At 37.6% G+C, this 19,982-nt stretch overlaps 2 protein-coding genes and 1 pseudogene across 6 annotated transcripts; 2 read left to right on the top strand and 1 right to left on the bottom strand.

Moving 5' to 3' along the window:
- The first annotated feature begins 840 nt into the window (after positions 1–840).
- Positions 841–4,550, top strand: LOC107817353 (putative late blight resistance protein homolog R1A-3; annotated as a pseudogene).
- A 1,232-nt stretch (positions 4,551–5,782) lies between these two features.
- LOC107817802 (putative late blight resistance protein homolog R1B-17) lies at positions 5,783–12,613 on the top strand. Of its 5 annotated transcripts, none has more exons than XR_012698496.1 (8): positions 5,783–5,932; positions 6,171–6,291; positions 7,204–9,484; positions 9,563–9,628; positions 10,341–10,583; positions 11,462–11,526; positions 11,655–11,792; positions 12,037–12,613. XR_012698496.1 is itself a non-coding variant. In XM_075229216.1 (5 exons), exons 3-5 carry the CDS (start codon positions 7,322–7,324, stop codon positions 10,407–10,409), a joined length of 2,298 nt encoding a protein of 765 aa, XP_075085317.1. In that variant the 5' UTR covers positions 5,783–5,932; positions 6,171–6,291; positions 7,215–7,321; the 3' UTR covers positions 10,410–10,966. The 5 variants fall into 5 exon arrangements, 1 of the variants encoding a protein (XP_075085317.1); XR_012698497.1 differs by having other exon boundaries at positions 7,215–9,484; positions 9,748–10,583; XR_012698495.1 differs by having other exon boundaries at positions 7,215–9,484.
- Positions 12,614–16,294: 3,681 nt separating this feature from the next.
- On the bottom strand, positions 16,295–17,518 carry LOC142169190 (uncharacterized). Its single transcript, XM_075230425.1, has 2 exons — positions 16,928–17,518; positions 16,295–16,813 (listed from the first exon to the last, which is right to left on the bottom strand). The coding sequence occupies exons 1-2, from the start codon at positions 17,516–17,518 to the stop codon at positions 16,295–16,297; spliced, it is 1,110 nt and encodes a 369-aa protein (XP_075086526.1).
- Positions 17,519–19,982: the final 2,464 nt, after the last annotated feature.

Consider the following 19,982-nt stretch of genomic DNA (forward strand, 5'->3'; position numbering starts at 1 on the left):
TATTTACTCTTGAATCTTTTAAGTTTTAATTTTAATGATCATCCCTTGTGCTTCCTCTTAGGATATATTGTATCAGAAATTGGAGTTACAAAAGAAGACAAAAGCATACTTGATTGATTGTAAGACTTGGAACTGAACTTGTGTTAAACTTATCTTCTTTTGCAAATCTCTAAATTGGTTTCATTTGCAATCTACAAGTCAAGTTCTTATATTGCTAGAACAGCTACATGAATCCATTTAGCTTTTGTCTTAATAACTACTGCTCCCTCCATCTCAAACTATGTGACAATGTTTGACTGAGCATAGAATTGAAAGAAAAAACTTTTGAAACTTATGGTTTAAAATAAAACGTATATATTTATGTAATAAATCATCTTGTTACTAGTTACTTATCTTCTCAGAGCCTTGGAGCAACTTTCAAGTGGTTTTCTTGTGACCTATAGGTCACGGGTTCGAGTCATGGATACTTGCAGTAGGTTGGGCTGCCTATATCACACCCCTTGGGTACAGCCTTTCCCCGTACCCTGTATGCACGCGGGATGCTTTGTGCACTTTTTTTTACATAGTTACTTACCTTCTCAAAAGAAAAAATATGAAAGAAGGGATGTTCGTATAATATATTTTATATCGCAAAAGAGATATGTGCAATATGTCAAAACCTATGGGAAGTTTGTGAAAATTTTCATAATAAAAAATGTGCAGAATGTGTATAATCTTTCACAAGCATTATAGCTTATGATAGTAGTATTAAAAGACATTAATAAAATTTCTCTCTTAGTGAAGATTAATATGACAGGAGTTTGGTGAACTTGCAGGGATTTTCTACTTTTTAATTTATATGCGCGGAAGATGGCGCATAATGACATTGAGGATATGTAAGATCACCTGAGAAGGATTAAGAGTAGAGGTGATTTGAATGTTGTCAAGATTGAGACACTTGAAATGGAGCTAAGATTTTTGAGAACCTTTATCAAGTACCCTCATGCTCTTTTACCTGATTCCTTAAAAGAAATCAGAAAGAAGGCCAAATTGATTGTGGAAATGCTTCACTCGGTTTTTGGTGGAATTTCAGGTGAATACAAAACTAGTCTTAATGTGGAAAGGCTAGTATCAGAGTTGCAGGAATTCAGTGAAGATAACGGTACCAGTTTAATATACAACTTTGAGTTGAATGATTCGTATATGTTGGAATATATGGATTACCTTGACCAGAATCTAAATGATGCACCGAGGTACTTGGTTCGATCTGTCGCTTTTTTCGCGGAAAAAATAAAAATCCTGCAGAAGACAGATAGATACTTAAGGTAAGTCAAAGTCATTCAAAACAAAATAAGGTTTATAAGATACTTATATGGTGCAGAGATAAATGGTTATGTCGACCGTGATAAGTTGGAAGGTATGCAGGCCCGAATACAGTTCATGGCTGACAATGTGCGACAGTTCTGTCTTGCTCTTTGGATTAAAGTGGATGGAGATGATACATCTGATATCGAGAATAAGCCTCCTTATCTACTATGCTTGGTTGTGATAGTGGAGCTGGAAATGAAAAAGATTTTTCTCTGTGAACTAAAGGCGTCAAAGTTTACCCAATCAAGAATTTTGAAGGACAAGAAATTACCAAAAGGATTTTCATATCAACTCCACTGTCTTCTGGTGTATCTTAGAGATAAAAAGCTTGATAACTTCCCCACTATTGTCTCTGCTCGAAACATTGATGTGGCAATAGAGTTCTTGTTAGTTTTTCTCGGCGATATACCAAATCATGTTATTAATGGTAATAGGTTGAATGAAGTCTTAGAAAAGGTTGGAGTGCTTGTGGGAGACATACTTGGTGTAATTCAAATGCAGCTTCTTTCAAGATCGACAATCAAAGATGATGCGAGCAAGATTGATCTTGGCACGATACAGATATTGGAGAAAATAGAAGATCTAAAGGCACAAGTGGAAGTGAGGTATTACAAATCCTTAATATTCAGACCATCTCAGTTTCCCACAGCTGGTGGATTGAGCTTTCTTGATTCTCTCCTGAGGAAATTGAATGAGATGTTGAAATTTGAATCAGGTTTAGATTTCATGTTGAAGCCTCATATTGTCATTTTAGAGAAAGAGCTCTCATATCTAACATTTGTTTTCAGAGATGTTGCAAACGTGCAGCATGAACATGAAATTCTTAAAGATCTTCAGAGGCGTACTATCAATTTTGCATACGAAGCTGAAGTTTCCATTGACTCTATTCTTGCTCAGTGTAATGCTCTTTTGTATCTTTTTTGCTCACTTCCTACAATCTTAAAAGAGATCGAGCATATTAGTGTGGAGGTGACCATGATGTGGTCGGAGAATCTTGCTCTTAAGCCCTACTCTATGGTAGAGCCATCTAAACATATGCCAACTCAACATAGCAATCTTATCAATGATGAGGAGATAGTTGGTTTTGAGAATGACACGAAAAGAATAATTCGGTATCTGACACGAGGGACAAATGAGCTAGATGTCATCCCAATTGTTGGGATGGGGGGACAAGGTAAAACAACTTATGCTAGAAAGTTGTACAATAATGACATCATTGTTTATCATTTTGATGTTCGAGCATGGTGCGTCATTTACCAAACATATAGCCGGAGAGAGCTATTACAAGAGATTTTCAATCAAGTTACCGATTCCAAGGACAAGGTAGATGAGGTTGACTAGCTGACATGTTGAGGAAAATCTTAATAGGAAAGAGATATATCATTGTCTTGGATGATATGTGAGATTGTATGGCATGGGATGACTTAAGACTTTGTTTCCCTGATGTTGTAAATAGAAGCAAAATTGTAGTAACAACTCGTCTTGAGAAAGTGGGTGAACATGTCAAGCGCCATACTGATCTTTATTTCCTTCCATTCCTCACACCCGAAGAGAGTAGGGAATTGTTGCAGAAAAAAGTGTTTCAAAACGAAGCTTGCCCACCCGAACTACACGATGTGAGTCTAGATGTTGTAAGAAGATGCAAAGGGTTGCCCCTAGTGGTTGTCTTGGTAGCTGGAATAATCAAAAAGAAGAAAATGGAAAGATCTTGGTGGCATGAGGTTAAAAAAGCTCTATTTTCCTATCGGCAACTATGCAGTTAAGTTATGATAAAATACCCGACTATTTAAGACCTTGCCTTCTCTACATGGGGATGTTTCCAGAGGACGCAAGAATTCCAGTGTCTAAATTGATAAGTTTATGGATCGCGGAAGGTTTCTTGCAGAACATTGAATCTGGGAGATTATTGGAAGAGACAGCTGAGGGTTACTTGATGGATCTCATTAGCAGTAACGTTGTAATGGTTTCAAAGAGAAGATATAATGGTAAAGTTAAATACTGCCAGGTTCATGATGTAGTGCTTCACTTTTGCTTGGAGAGGAGTAGACAAGAAAAGTTTATGTTGGCAGTGAGGGGGAACATTCAACCTTCCGATTTGAAGGAAAGTCGAGTGAGCTTCAGTTTCAGTAATGAGCTTTCCAAGTTTACATCCAAAAAGTGGAAGCCTTTCCACCAACACTTGAGGTCACTGACAACCAGCAATAGAGGAGAATCTTCATATTGGAATCCCTTCAGTCAGGTTATTAATTTGATGAGGCTTCTTAAGGTCTTGGATTTGAGTTCCCATAAATTGGGTCATTTGTCGTTAGCTACGTTGAAACCACTAATTCACCTCAAGTATGTCGTACTTTTCATAGATAAATTCGACTTTCATGGAAAATCACATCTGCCCCATCTAGAAACTTTAATTCTCAAGTGTTTAATGCGTACACGGTTATCAGCGAATTTTTGGAAAATGAAAAAATTAAGGCATGTAGAGTTTACTAAAGCTTGTTTTTTTTTTGGGGAAAGCGGATCTTTGAAGAATCCTCTAAGTTGGAAAATTTGAGGATATTAAGGGGTGTTGAATTTACACTCGATTCTGATTGCTTGAATGTATTAGTACAGAGGTGTCCTAATCTTCAAGAACTTGAAATCTATTTTTTGAGAAATGATTCTGATGAAGAAAAGATTTGTCCCAAATTGGAGAGTCTTACCCAGCTTCAATCACTTCGCCTTTTCTTTGACTTGTTCCCTGTTGTACCCAAGTTACAGTTGCCTTCAAATATAAAGAAATTGTTACTATGCGGGACTCGGATAGAAAGCACGATTTTCTTCATTGCGGGACTATTAAGTCTGGAGTATCTCGAATTAAGGGATCCGTATTTTATTCATTCCGGGGAGTGGTGCCTTGGAGATATCACGTTCCTTAAACTTAGGGAGTTGAAACTTGTGAACTTAGGTATCTCAAGGTGGGATGCGTCAGAGGAATCTTTTCCCCAGCTTGAAACACTTGTTATAAAAAAGCCCTGATCTCGAGGAGATCCCCCTTAGCTTTGCAGATATTCCAACACTGAAACAGATTGAGTTGATGTGGTGCAGCCACAATAAATGTTTTAGTTGTCTTAATGTGCATCTAATGTGCAAACAATATGTTCAATACAGGACAATGGTTGTTGCTGTGAGTCAAGCATGTGCTTGTCACAATAACATGGTATAGTTTTCAGTTTTTTTCTTTTTCCCTCCCCTCTTTTTCCCTCCCCCCTTATATTAGATGTTTGCTTTCTCTTAATTTCGATCTCAAATTAACAAGGATGTGTTGAATTTGACAATTGCTTAGGCAACTGCAGCAAAAAGCACAGACAGAGTGGACGGAGTTCTTTCTTAGCTAATTGTTGTAGTCGTACTCTCATACTAGGGTCTATTATGCAGCTAGCGGAAACCCCCGTCTCCTTATACTGTTGCATTACTACTGATTACTAAGTCTGTTTTGATTGATCGATTGAAAAGCATACGCTCTTTTTTCTGTATGTTTCTAATGATTGTAGAACAATATCATATGGTCTTCCACTTTTATGTCTTTTTTGCTTTTGTAGTTTGGTGATTGTTTCCCCTTCAATTTCTATAATCCCTTCATCTTACACCTTCTATGAGGATGGTGAGGTATCCAGCCTATACAAAAAATTGTAAGCGTAAGACTAAGCCTACAAAGGTGAATTAAAAGATGATACTTCCTGTTCAAAAGCTGATTTGATCAGTATATTCAAAGGTTTTGATAGGCGCAAGGCCTTTGATTTAGGCCGTAATTCCCGATACCGAATGATTATTTAGAGGAAATCATTGATTTATGCAATTAAAAAATGAACGTTAAAAAATGCACGTTCTGGGACTCGAACCAGGGTCGGCAGAATACTATTCTACTACTAGACTATTGGTACATTTTGGTTTATGACTTTCTTTTAATTTATTTGTACTCTTTAATTGCATTTTCGCACAAAAATAACCGACCGATTTCGGTCGGTTTTATTAAAAATATAAAATTACCGACCGAAGTCGGTCGGTTTTTTAAAATAACTTAATAAAATAACCGATCGATTTCGGTCGGTTTTTTGAATAATAATTTTAATTTATTTTATATGAAACACCGACCAATTTCTGTCGGTTTCTTAAAAAATAAATTTTGTGGGATGCTAAAATAGTTTCCCATATTTTTGCGCCAAAAACAAACCGACCGAAGTCGGTCCGTTTCGTAACCAAAAATTAAAAAATAATATTTTAACAAACCAACCGAAGTCGGTCAGTTTTTTGATTTTTTAACCGACCGAAGTCGGTCAGTTGGCCGCAGTCGATTTTGGACGAATTTCTAGACGTCGTCTTCCACTAAAACAACCAATAAAAATGAAAGTCAAGCGGCTGTTACAACAACCACTACTCCATTAATTAATTAAGCAATAATTGCTATTTAACTACCATTAATTAATCAATAACGCAATAATTCAGAGCTCCTTTCAGTCTGTTTGTGTCATTAAAAACTCGAATTATGGTTTGATCTCTTCAATTATCATCTCAGAGCACCTTGTGGCAAATTCTATTCATGATCATCGAGGTAACTTTTAATTTGCTGTTCCATAATTAATTTTCATTGTTTCTAAGGTTCTTAGAAAATTTTCAATGTTATATGGTGATGTTAATCTTTGCTAATTAGACAAGTCCTTGATAATTTGGTTGACCCGATCATTTCTACCACCTTTATAAATTATTCTTTTATCACCATAAATATATATATTTTAAGCTTTTAATTATAATTGTAAAGTTTAATTATTATCTTTTTCGCTCATTTTTAGGATTAGATCAGATATTGAAGATACAAAAAAACAGGTGAAAGAAGATAAAAGCAGGATGATTGATTGTTACACTTGAGCAGACTTCTTTCTCAAATCTCTAAGTTGGTTTCACTTGATATCTGTAAGTTCTTCAATTGCTTGTAACAACTACATGAATCCCTTTTGCTTTTTTCCTACCTTGATAACAATTACTATAAAATGTCTTAGTTTTGAAAATGATTTTTTTCCTTCAATTTGATATATATCAGACTAGCCAGAGAACATTGGACCCAAAGTATAACAAAGGGTATATTTAAACATTTTCTCATAGTACACCCTAGCTCCACCTTGGACAAACTTAACAAAAGAAGGGTATATATTTGAACCAATAGTATTACAACAAGGATATATTTGGACCTAAAGTATAACAAAGGGTATATTTAAACCTTTTCTCATAGTACAAGGATATATTTGGCCCTTTGTTGTTATAGGAAATAGCCTAGTTTTACATCGGTCAAATGTGCTAAAATGGAAAGGAGGTAGGGGCATTGTGTAAATAATGGTTTTTGAGGCTTTTAAAATATGTGTCATTAGCAATAATTTTAAAAGAGTCACTTATAGCAAATATTTGAAACTTGAATCACTTTTTCATAAATGTAACGAATGTGTATAATCTTTCAGAAGCTTTATAGTCTCATAGTAGTATTGCTAGACATGAATAAAAACTAGTCCCGTCGTTTCAATTTATGTGAACCTATTTGATTGAATACAAAGTTTAATAAAAAAAAAAGGAAGACTTTAGGAATTCACGGTCTTAAATATGTCATAATATTTGTGTTGCTATAAGGCTTTGAAACTTGTGGTTCCAACTTTCAGATATGTTATAACATTTGTGTGACTATGAATATTTTTCATTAAGGAAGTCGAAGTTGAACTATTTTCAAATTTAGAAAAAAGATCATTCTTTTTTAAACGGATTAAAAAGAAAATAGGTTCACATAAACTGGAACAAAGGAAATACTTCTTAGTCAAAATTAATATGACAAGAGTTTAGTGAACTTGCAGGTGTTTTCTACTTTATCTACGGAAGATGTCTGACAAGAGTTTGGAGATTTAGACCCTGCTTGGTGGCTGAGCCATCTAAACATCTGCAAAATCGACATAGCGACCCTATGAATGATGAGGAGATAGTTGGTTTTGAGAATGACGCTGAAAGAATTATTAAGTGTCTGAATGAAGGAAAAAAGGAGCTAGACGTCATCCCAATTGTTGGGATGGCTGGACAAGGTAAAACAACTTTTGCTAGAAAGTTGTATAACAATGATAACATTGTTTACCATTTTGATGTTCGAGCATGGTGCATCATTTCCCAAACATATAATCGACAAGAGTTATTACAAGAGATTTTCAATCAAGTTACCGGTTCCAAGGGCAAGGTAGATGAGGTTGGAGAACTTGCTGACATGTTGAGGAAAAGATTAATTGGCAGGAGATATCTGATTGTCTTGGATGATATGTGGGATATTAAAGCGTGGGAAGATTTAAGATTATCTTTCCCAAATGGTGACACAGGAAGTAGAATAATAGTAACAACACGACTTGAGGAAGTAGGCAAGCAGGTCAAGCACGATACCGATCCTTATTCTCTCCCATTCCTCACACGCGATGAGAGTCTAAAGTTGTTGCAGAAAAAAGTGTTTCAAAAGGAAGCTTGCCCACATGAACTACAAGATGTCAGCCTAGCAGTTGCAAAAAGATGCAAAGGACTGCCTCTAGTGATTATCTTGGTAGCTGGAATAATCAAAAGGAAGAAAATGGAAGAATCTTGGTGGCATGAGGTTAAAAATGCTCTACTTTCGTATCTAGGTGAGGCTGAAGGATATAGTCTTTCGACTATGCAGTTAAGTTATGATAATTTACCCGATTCTTTAAAACCTTGCCTCCTTTATATGGGGATGTTTCCTGAGGACGCGAGAATTCCAGTTTCTAAATTGATAAGTTTATGGATAGCGGAAGGCTTCGTGCAGAACATTGAGTCGGAGAGATTAATGGAAGAGGCAGCTGAAGGTTACTTGATGGATCTCATTAGCAGTAATGTGGTGATGGTTGAGAGAAGAAGATATAACGGTAAAGTCAAATACTGCCAGGTTCATGATGTCGTACTTCACTTTTGCTTGGAGAAAAGCAGAGAAGAAAAATTTATGTTTGCAGTGAAGGGGAATTATAGCGACTTTCAACCTTCCGATTGGAAGGAAACTCGACTGAGCATCAAATTAACTAAAGAGCTTTCCAAGATTGTATTGCTCACAGCGGAGCCTTTCCATCAACATTTAAGGTCACTGATAACAAATGATGGAGGGGAATATTTAGTATGGAACCCCTTCCCTCAGATTAATAAATTGGGATTTCTTAAGGTGTTGGATTTGAGTTCTCAAGAAGTGGTTCCTTTGTCGTCAGCTACATTGAATCCACTAATTTATCTGAAGTACCTTGCAGTTAGGACAGATCAATTTGATTTCCATCCGGAATCACTTCTACGCCATCTTGAAACTTTAATTGTTCTTGCTTTCAAGAGCGTAGTGTTACCTCCGATTTTTTGGAAAATGGAAAAATTAAGGCATGTTTATGTTAGTGGTGCTGTTTTTGATTTGGAAAACAATAAGCAAGGGATCTTTGAAGAATCCTCTAAATTGGAAAATTTGAGGATATTAAGGCATGTTCGTTATCCAATTAACGATGGTGAATGCATGGATGTCTTATTACGGAGGTGTCCTAACGTTCAAAAACTTAGTCTCACTATCTCTAGCAATGAACTTCCCAAAGAGATTTGTACTTTCAGTCCCAAACTAGAGAGTCTTACTCAGCTGCAATTACTTGACCTTTTCTTTGAGGGTAGGAGATTTAGTATACCTGAGTTACACTTTCCTTCAAACCTAAAGAAGTTGAAACTTGAAGGGCCTCATATAGTAAGCGCAGCTCCCTTGATTGCGGGACTACCAAATCTAGAGTATCTACAATTACAGGATTGGGGAACTAAGTCGGAAGAGTGGTGCCTCAAAGGTATCAAATTCAATAAACTTAAGTTGTTGAAACTGGTGTCGTTAGGTATCTCAAGGTTGGATGACCCAGAGGAATCTTTTCCTAAGCTTGAAACGCTTGTTATAAGAATGTGTCACAATCTTGAGGAGATTCCCCCTAGCTTTGCAGATATTGAAACATTGAAACGGATTAAGTTGATTGGGCGCAGGCCACAAACTCTGCAGCCTTCAGCTGTGAAACTTAAGGAAGACATCGAAGAGATTGAAGGATGCAACCGTCTTAACCTCATTATGGACGTAAGTAGAAACAAACTCCTACGTGTTGTTTTTGAATATCAACGTGCATCTAATGTACAAACAATATGTTCGATACAGGTTTGGATCAGTAAGCACCATAGCCGGCAGCTACGACTTCAAGCACAAGCTCCTCTACTGAACATGGTATTGTTTTAGTTTTTTCTTGTTCCTTCTTTTTTTTAATTAAATTAGATGCTTGCTTTCTCTAATTTCTCCATGTTGTCATGCTAACGAGGATGTTTTTGAATTTGAAAACTGCTTAGACAACTGCAGCGAAAACACAAGCAGAGTAGATGGAGTACTTAGCTATTATGCAGCTAGCAAAAATCCACATTTTCTTTTATTGTAACACCACTACAGATTGCTAAGTTTGTTTTGATTGATCAACTAGGAGTCATGCCTACTGGGAAGAAAAATTAGGCTTCGTCAGATGTTCTGTAAACATAGATTTTATTTTGAATTAACAACATTAGTTTCTATAAGATGGTGCCTTGACCTGAAATTAGTGACTTTTCAAACTTGAAAAATCAAGGGGAGCCTTGGCGTAACGGGTAAAGTTGCTGCCATATGACCAGGAGGTCACGGGTTCAAGCCGTGGAAACTGCCTCTTGTAGAAATGCAGGGTAAGGCTGCGTACAATAGACCCTTGTGGTCCGGCCCTTCTCCAGACACCCCGCATAGCGAGAGGTTAGTGCACTGGGTTGCTCCTTAGGTTGTTTGAGTAGATCCAATTTTGATTCACTTGTATATATATAACCCCTGCCCTGGCTGCTTAACTCAACATTAGACTTCAAATTTAGAATCATCAGATTGTCTTTGTCCGTCAGCTCATTAGTTTGCTAATTGGCACTTGTAGTGTTGCTATTATCAGAAGCAGCTAGCTGGCAAGTGGCAAGTCCTTGTAGAAATTCTCCTTCCTCTTTGAAGTTGGTTTCATATCTGCAATTGAACTTAGTTTTAGCTTAATTGAAATTCATCCACCTCAGTGTTATCAAAGGCGTGCTTAAAGTACACTTAAGCCCTGAAGCGAGGCTCAAAACATGTTGAGCTCTTCACCTCGCTAACCGTGCACTCCAGGTGTTGTTGTCAAGGCTCTAAGGTATACTTTTCCTTGTCAATGATCGTAATCCTGAAAAGGTAATACTAAACAATTGATATTTCACTTCATCATAAATTTTCTTTAATTTCTTTGTCCATATATTTGGTATTCATGCTTATAGGGATTACACATATATATTTGTAGTTTTTCTCCATTTGCGTCTTTTTTCATTGAAGCCCACACTTTATTTGCGCTTTGCGCCTAAAGCCCCAACAAACCTTAGAGCTTTTTTGCGCTTTTCGCTTTTGATACCACTTATCCACCTGCTGAAATTCACCAAGTCATAAAGTTGCTTATTGTCCTGAGTAAATGATGAGCAGCTGGCAATAGTACCTTTTTCGGACGAGATACAAATTGACAAAGCAGAGACAACTGCGGCGAAACATACAAGATGAACAAATTTGATAACTACAAGATAATGACAAGATAAGCCTTTCTTAGAACAAAACAATCTTAAGCATAGGCATCAGGTTTTAGTAGGAGATAGTCTTCAACGGCTTTGTTTATAGCCAAGACCTTCTCCTTTCCTGCCTTGATTTCCTCTTCCTTGAGCTTGAAGTCTCCTACATTAGAGATTGAACCGCCATCAGCTGACTGCTCAAACTTCACGTCTTATTTGTTTTCTCAAGGTTGTTAAACAAGGCAACATCTTCGATCAATGTGCATTTGTACGTGTACATCTCCTCGTTAAGCTCATCAACACAACACTTTATGGACTTAAAATTGCTACATACGCACACAAAACTTGGAAAAAAAACCAGAGTTATCATTTTATCTTCATAAATGTTACTTATCTACTAAGCACAACTCAAGAAAATCCAACTCAGTATTCAGAAAACAACCAAACTTCTACTCAACATAAAGTTTTCGTATTTTAGTGATCAGTAAAGGAGATCAAGAAAACAAATGTCAAGCATTGTGGGGCAAGTCATTCGTTGCAAAGGTATGACATTTGCTTCACTCGATTTCTTATACATAATGTAAACTTTCTTGGTTTCCTTTTTTTTTTCCTCATTTTCTTTTTGAGAATTTTGGTAGTAATGTTGAGCTAATGATGATGTGTTTTTACAGCTGCTATTGCATGGGGGCCAGGAAAGCCGTTACTGATCAAGGAAGTGGAGATGGCACCTCCAAAAAAAAATGGAAGTTCGTCTTGAGATCCTCTACACTTCCCTCCGCTATACTGATATCTATTTCTGGGAAGCAAAGGTAATAAAAAACTGGTTACAAACTAAAACACTCTCCTACTTTCCAGCAAATACCACAATCTAGGCTGATTTTTTCTCTCAACTCCTTCGGAAATTATAGGAGCAAAAATCAGTCTTTCCTCACATTCTTCGACATGAAGCATCAGTTTATGTTATTTCAATTGATTGATTCATTGATCGTCTCTAAAACTAAAAAGGTTACTAAATAGATTTTGTTGTTTTATTGGTTTTGTATGGATACTTAGGATTGTGGAGAGGGAGTAACAGAGCTTGCTCTCGGAGACCATGTTATTCATGTGCTCACTGCAAATCAGAAAAAGCAATATGTACAGCCTCTTACGGATTAACAATGACAGGGAAGTAATGATTCGTGTTGGACAACCAAGGTTCTCCGTCAACGGATAGCCCCATATACCATTTTGTTGACTGTGTTGCGAAAATCAACCCTCCTTTCTTCTTTTGACAAAGTCGGTGTTTGTATCCTCGGTTGTGGAATCTCGAGGAGAAACGATGATATTGTTAATCCGTTCTTCGCCTTGGTGCAACTTTGAGTGTAGCTAAACCAGCAAAAAGGTCAAGTGTGGCTACATTTTGACTGGGAGCTGTTGGCCTTGCTGTGAGTCTCCATATTGCAAACAACATTAATGATCTATCTTTTTTCTGTTTTGTTCTTTCCCATATGTTTACTTTAAGGAACTTAAATTTGAGAAGTTCCAGATTCATGATAATGGAAAACAAAATGCAGCAAGCATAAATGAGACTTCAATATATATATATGTATATATGAAATATATCTGGCAATAAAGGATTCAATACATTTGATGCCTCTGTCCAACCAATGAAGTGACAGAGGATCTTTACATTAATTTGATATAATATCATCTTGTTCAATGTCATTAATTTTAATCAAACTGTTGAAACACATATCGGTTGATCAAAGTCCAAGTCAGTTAGGTACATCATAAACTGTTTAAGCAAGAAACTCATTGATATACATCTACAGATCTACTACAATTACTACTACTGCTGCTGCTGCTATTAGAGTTACTATTTCTCTTATACATTGCTACCACTATTGCAATCTCTGGTGCCAGATTTGTAGCCTGTTTGGTCGAGCTTTTAAAATCTACTTATTTTGAGAAGTGATTTTTCAAAAGTACTTTTGGTGAAAATCAGTTTGTGTTTGGCTAATTAATTCGAAAAGCACTTTTGAGCATCAATTAGTGTTTGACCAAACTTTTAAAAAGTGCTTCTAAGTGTATTTTTCTCATAAGTGTTTCAAAAAAATACTTCTGGGGAGAAACTACTTTTTTCTGCTTCTCAGAAAATGCTTCTGCTTCTAATCAAAAACACATTTTTTTCCTTCAAAAGGTTTGGCTAAATAGGCTATTGGTTTGACTAAATCCGCCCGAGAAAGCTGCAGTTTAGAGGGTATCCATTCCCCTCATTGAAGTTGTCATCTTACTACAATAATTTAGGGGGGAAAATACGTAATTGATCCATTTCATTTATAGAATAAAAGAACGGGGATTAAAGCCGGAAAAAGAGGGAGATTACTTCTATTCTACGAATAAGTCTCTACCAATAAGTGCGTAGGTAAACCATGAACTGCAAGATACAGCAACAAAGAAGAAAAACTGTCTTTGTCCCGATGACTTGTGCCTACCTTTTTTTTTCTAACTCCAAGTCACGATTTTATTACCATTCCAATGCAAAAGATACAATTTGAAGAATGAGGGTATAGCCTGGCCTTCTATATGGATTGAGAATTTGACACAGCAAATTCATACAATAAGTCCAGAATTGATGGGATTATCTCCACACCAACATGTCAATTGGTAATGAAGTTAAGAACTCATGGTGGTTCATACACTATGGTACTTGGTCTTCTCTTCTTGACTCGGAATGCTGAAATTTGCCATCTATCTACATTTAGAAGCCCTTTGACCTACCGCGGCAATGTATCAAAATATGTGAAAATATACACTTCCTCTAATTGGTGACTTAGAGAAGCCATCTTGTCCGCAACTTGATTTGCTTCTCTAAAACAATGTCTAATGATTAGACCCTTTTATTCAACCAGCGTTTTTACCTTCATAATGACATTGTTGATTCTCCATGGTGTGGAACACATGCCTTGAATGCAGTTGTGAAGTAGCAAGGAATCAGATTCACAAATAATCAGTCCATATCCTTGTTGAACGCACCATTTTAGGCCAAAAAGAAGGGCCTCTGCTTCTGCTAAGTTACTTGTTCCTTGGCCTATTGGTATAGCATAAGCCATAAGCATTTTACCACAATTGTCTCTAACCACGCCGCCACCTCCACAATTCCCATTAACACAACTATCATCACTGTTTAACTTAACAAAGAGCAAAGGTGGTTTAAGCCACTTAACCTCAGTTATGCACCTTTCAACCAGAGAGTAGTCAAAGAGTTTACATATATCTTCCCAATTATTGTTAACAGTTAGTTTCCCAAAATGAGAGTTAACTAATTGAGCAATGTCAAAAGTGATAAGGCATTTGGATCTTGCCACTGATGGCCTCTCCATTTCGTATTTACTACAACACCTTGACCTCCACAACTCCCATACAACAATAGGAGGCATAATCTGGAAAACAAATGCAGCAACAGAGTTTATGTATTTATGATTCCAATAGTTAGCAAACAGAGTTCTTAAGGGGATGTTCATATGAGCTATTCCAACCATTCCAGCAAAAATTGCCCACACTTGTTGTGCAAACTGCCCATGACAAAATAAGTGTTCACACATTTCCTCGCCTGGGATCATTCTGGGAGAAGGGCAACAACAACATTCAGAGGCTAAGGAAATCCCAAACCTCGTGATACTTTCATCTGTTACGATTTTTCCATGGACAGCTCTCCCAGCCAAGAAATACATCTTAAATGGGACATCTTTATGCCATAACTTAGAGTCAAACGGAGCAGGATCCTTTCTTTGTCTTAATGCATTCCAAGCAGAGGCCACACTGAATTTTCCTGAAGTAGTAATTGTCCAGATTGGAGTATCATCCTCTTCTTGGCCAATTGTGATGTGAACAGAGACTACCAAAGTCTTAACAACTTCAGGAGGTGGAATATGTAAGCAAGACCAGTCCCATACTCCATCCCTATATACTTCATTAACCTTGGTATTATCATACCCGACATCTTCGCCTAAGCTGGAAGACAAAGGGCCAAAATTGGTCAAATTATCATACCAAAAGCTACTATTACATCTCCCAACTCTCCATAAGATGTTCTGCTCTACTTCATATTTCAATTTTCACATAGCCTGCCAATTATGGGATTTGACAGCTATCCATTGACTAATCAGTAGATGATAGATTCTACAATATTTGGCTTTGACAAATTGGGACCATAAGGAGTTTGTAGTTCTCAATCTCCACCATTGCTTTGCTGTGAAGGCTTTGCAGACATCCCCCAACTTTCTAAAATTAGCCCCTCCCTCTTCATACGGAAAACAAAGTTTGGACCATGCAGACCAATGGTATCTGTCGCTAGTCTCTTGCCCAGACCAAAAGAATCTAGCTAAGTACCTCTCAATTGTAGCGATAGTACCCTTAGTTGGATGGACTGCAGCCAATGTATGGACATTCAAGGCCAATAGAACATGCCTGATAAGAACTGCCCTGCCTCCAAAAGAAAGTAGCTTTAAATGCCATCCTTTGATCCTTTTAATTACCTTGCTAACCATCCCTGCAAAGGTAGACAACCTTTTTCTACCAGAATATATAGGACAACCGAAGTAATTGATAGGAAAGGGTTCATGTCTCATCTCTGTTATTTCCTTAATCCTGCGAATGGATCTTTGTGTTGCAGAAGAAGCCAATGAGAAATATGCATTTAGATTTATTGATCTTCTGCCCAAAAACTTGTTCATATGTTGCTAATGTCGCTCGGATCAGCTGAAGAGTAGCTTTCCCACCATTGCAAAATAAAATAGTATCATCGGCAAAGGCGAGATGGTTGATTTGTGGACCATGACTACTCATGTAGAAACCTCTGTACCCTCGGTGCTTCTGGAGTTCATTCAATAATTGGGATAACAATTCAACACTCAAAACAAAAAGAGATGGGGAGAGAGGATCTCATTATCTGAGCCCTCTCCCGGATTTTAAAAATTCGTGCCTACTCCCATTCACAATTATTGTGTACCAATTGTTTGAAATATATCTATGAATAATGTCAATCCAACTATCAGCAAAACCCAATTTTCTCAGCATGAGGCAGAGAAAGGACCATGATACTCTATCATATGCTTTTGCCATGTCTAATTTCATAACCACATTGCTCCCCTCAACAGGTTTCCCAATATCATTCACAATCTCTTGAGCCAACAAAATATTCTGAGTTATGGATCTACCTTTAACAAATCCACTCTGATTATGTGAAATGATTCTAGGCAACATGGTACTCAATCTAGCATTTAAGAGCTTAGCAATAATCTTGCTAGACACATTGCACAAACTAATAGGCCTAATGTCTGAGAAGGTTTGAGGGAACTATCCTCTTCAGTGGTATTTCAGTGAGGAAAGCATTATCCTCTTCAGTAACAGTTCTCTTCACCACATCCAGCACAATAAGATCTTCAATGGTTATTTCAGCACCAAATAGTTGTTGAAAGAATCTGACTACTGCTCCTGCCACCTCTTCCGTACCTTCCATAAGATTGTCATTATCATCTCTGATCCTTTGGATGTTTAATTTCTTCCTTCTATCCTTGATTACAGCATGAAAGAAAGTTGTGTTATCATCACCATATGTCAACCATTTAACTCTTACCTTCTGCCTCAGAATTGAGTCCCGCAGCTTCAAAAATATGGTAAATTTCGCTATTGCTTTAGATAAGTTCATTCTGCATTCAGGAGATGGATCAGAGATCATTTCCTCCTCCAAACTTCTTATGAGAGCTTCAAGCCTCTTTGGTTCTTCATATATATCACCAAAAGCTTGTCTGGACCAAGCACTGAGAGTAGAGCACACTTTCTTAAGCTTCTGATGAAAAATGTACAAAGGATTAACAAAAACTTCTTCTGACCAGGCTTGTTGAATTTTCCCCAAGTACTCCTTATGTTCTACCCATATATTGAGAAGTTACAAATACTTTACAAAATCAGAGCCAGTGTTGGCCGCAGATATCAGTAATGGAGCATGGTCAGAGCAAGACCTAGATAGATGGGTGACGACTGTGCTCCCAAATGAATCAAACCATTCTGCATTGTAGACTAGCCTGTCCAACCTCTCCCAAATAGTATTAGGGGGATCCCTGTTGTCACTCCAGGTGAACTGAGAGCAACAATATCCAGCATCCTGAAGTCCACAGTCAGACAAACAAGCCAGAAAATCCAAACTGTCTTCAACTCTGAAAGGTCTTCCTCCTTTCTTCTCCTCACATGAAACAACATTAAAGTCACCCACCACCCCCCGTGGACCATTAACCCAACTGGCTAAATCTCTAAGCTCTTCCCATAAGCGATATCTCAAAGTCTCATCATACTTTGCATAGATAGCAGAAATGTAAAAGGGTTGAGTACCTACAGAGTTAGAAATCCGCAAGAGAACGTGTTTTTCTCTATCCTCCAGAATATCTATCACATAGTCAGAGGACCAAAATATCCAAATCTTGTTGGCACAATTTGAAAAACAAGATTGATATCCCGGTATCCTTTTATATCTGTCAATCTTCCTGGCATTCACCATTGGCTCTTGTAGAATTACAAATGGTAATTTGTATTGTTGTATTGAGAATTTTGAGTCTTTAACAAGTTCCTTGGGAGACTATACCTCTAATATTCCATGAGATTGTACTAATCATGAGAAACATCACATATTAGGCCATTTGTCTCCAATTTGTTGTTTCTTTTGCCTCCCTCCAGGAACATTACAACTCTCCCAACATTTGAGCTTACTACCCCTCTAGGAGATAGATTGTTGAAATAAGTAACACTTTTGCGCACTTGGTTGGCACAATTACTACTATCTTCAAGTATTTGCTTTCCCCGCCTTTGTTGTTCATCATCTGATTTAGAGTTCTCCAATTCTTCTGAGAGAGCCTCCATATCAACATCATTAAAGTTCATGTTTAGATAGTTAGATCGAATATCTTCCTCACTTTTGTTGGAACAAGGATTAGTGATATTGTTGTTGCCCCCTCTAGGATCTGCATGTTCACCATTTTGAGTGAGTTGCTCATAGTCATCATTCTGAGAGTTAACCAAACATTGAACACTAAGAGCATCATGAAATGTTGGTTCACCATCTAAGGCTTCCTTCTCCTTCTCCTTCTCCTTCTCCTTCTCCTTCTCCTTAGCCTTCCTTGCAGCAATCCTAGCTGAAAGCTCAGGATCCAAGCCAAACATTTTACCTAGGCTTACCATCTCGTAGTTAGTTTCCTCCTCATCCATCAATGTAACCTCATCCGGGATGCCTATAGTGGTGGCAAAACGTTTCTTCTTCTTTCGAATCGCACTCATCTCCTCCTAGTTGACTTGAAGCATAAATTCCTGCATAATTTGATAATGGTCTTCTGTGGCAGGGAGAAGAGTCTCCTTCATTTGCTTCACCTTCCCAACAGTTCTCTGAATCTCCTGGAATAAAGGCTTCACTGCTTTTTTCCTAGAGGTCCTTTCTTTGTCTAGTCTGGTCGTCTTTCGGGGTTGTGAAGGCTTTTGTCCAGTTACCATACTCCCATTGATTGTAACATCCATGTTAATTTGCTACCCACTATCATTGTGATTGACAATAATGACATTTTGACCATTTTTCCTTCTGAAATATTGAGATCCTCCATTCGATTTCGAATTTTGGATCAAGTTAGATTCTTTTGCACTATTATTGGAGGCTTCGTTCCTTCTGTTGTTTAAGTCTTTTCCTTTTCTTCTTGAAACTTCCTGGCATCCCCAGTAAACTTTTCTCTGCCTTCTCCTACACTGACAACTCGAATCTCCTGACCAATTGGGTTTCGAGGTACAGTTGGAGGCACTAGTTGGCCTTTTGGCGTATCCACCTGCATTGGTGTATGTTCTTTTTTTTTGTTGGATTTGCTGGCCAGACCCTGAATCCCTAAATATGTTTCCGTCTCCTTTTTTAGGCTTATCTGAGGTTGCTGCTCCCTTCCTCAATTCAGGATGTTGGACCCTGCATCTATCATCACTATGACCCCGAACTTTACAATAAAAGCAATAAGCAGGAAAGGTCTAATATTCCACTTTCTGCACAATTGCTTCCAAGCTACCATCCTTCTTCCTTATTTCAACTAATACCTCGTTAATCATAGGCTTAGCAAGGTCAATCTCAACCCTAAATTTTGCAGTAGTAGGCCTTGTCTTTGAGAAGGTGGCCTTATCCATGATTAGAGGCATTCCCACTAGTTCTAAAATCATGTACAAAACAGCCCATTCATAGTAATGCCAAGGTAAATCTAGAAGGTTAATCCAGATATGGGCCAAGGTTGTTTCAACACCCGCTTTAAACTTAGTCCATTTATGAATTTTCATTATATGATCCCCAAATTGCAAGAAAGGTCTAGCATATACATCCATATGATCATCCCTGTTGTCGAAATCAATGAACACGTGCTGCATATCTTTAGCTCCAATACGAATTTTTCCTCTTCCAGGAAAGATCCTTGCAAACTCATCTCTAATGAATTCGATTGAAGGTCTTGTTCTGAGGAATTTACCAATAATGGTCCATTTGGAAGCAGCGAGAAGCTCGTCCTCTTCCTCTATGAATTCTACAACTGATTTTCCTTGAACGAGCTCATATGGCCTCGGTATGAGTCGTATTTGACTTTGAGTCTCTGAAGGTTTTCGAAGTGCATCTACATATGAGTCTTCTTATTGAGATACTAATTGAGAAGCACTAGAAGTAGAGAGAACTCCCGTTTGGATCTGTTCTGAGACTAACAGGTCATCCCTTTTTGCACCTTTCTGCGGCAGATCTTGTGGCCCATGGTCCAGATCTCCCTGGGTTTGGGGTGTTAATTGATTTTGTAGAATCTGATTGGGACCTAAGGGGGTTGGATTTGACTGATTTGTTTCTGTGTGAGTTAGAAAGTTGGGAACTTTGGTATGAAGTGGGTCATTGGGGTTAACCAGATCCACGATGGTAGACATTTGAAGGCTTGTCAGACAAATCTAGTGTTTGTTTGCAAGCATTACCT

Source organism: Nicotiana tabacum, chromosome 14 (assembly GCF_000715075.1).
Source record: "Nicotiana tabacum cultivar K326 chromosome 14, ASM71507v2, whole genome shotgun sequence".
NCBI classification, from domain to species: Eukaryota; Viridiplantae; Streptophyta; class Magnoliopsida; order Solanales; family Solanaceae; genus Nicotiana; species Nicotiana tabacum.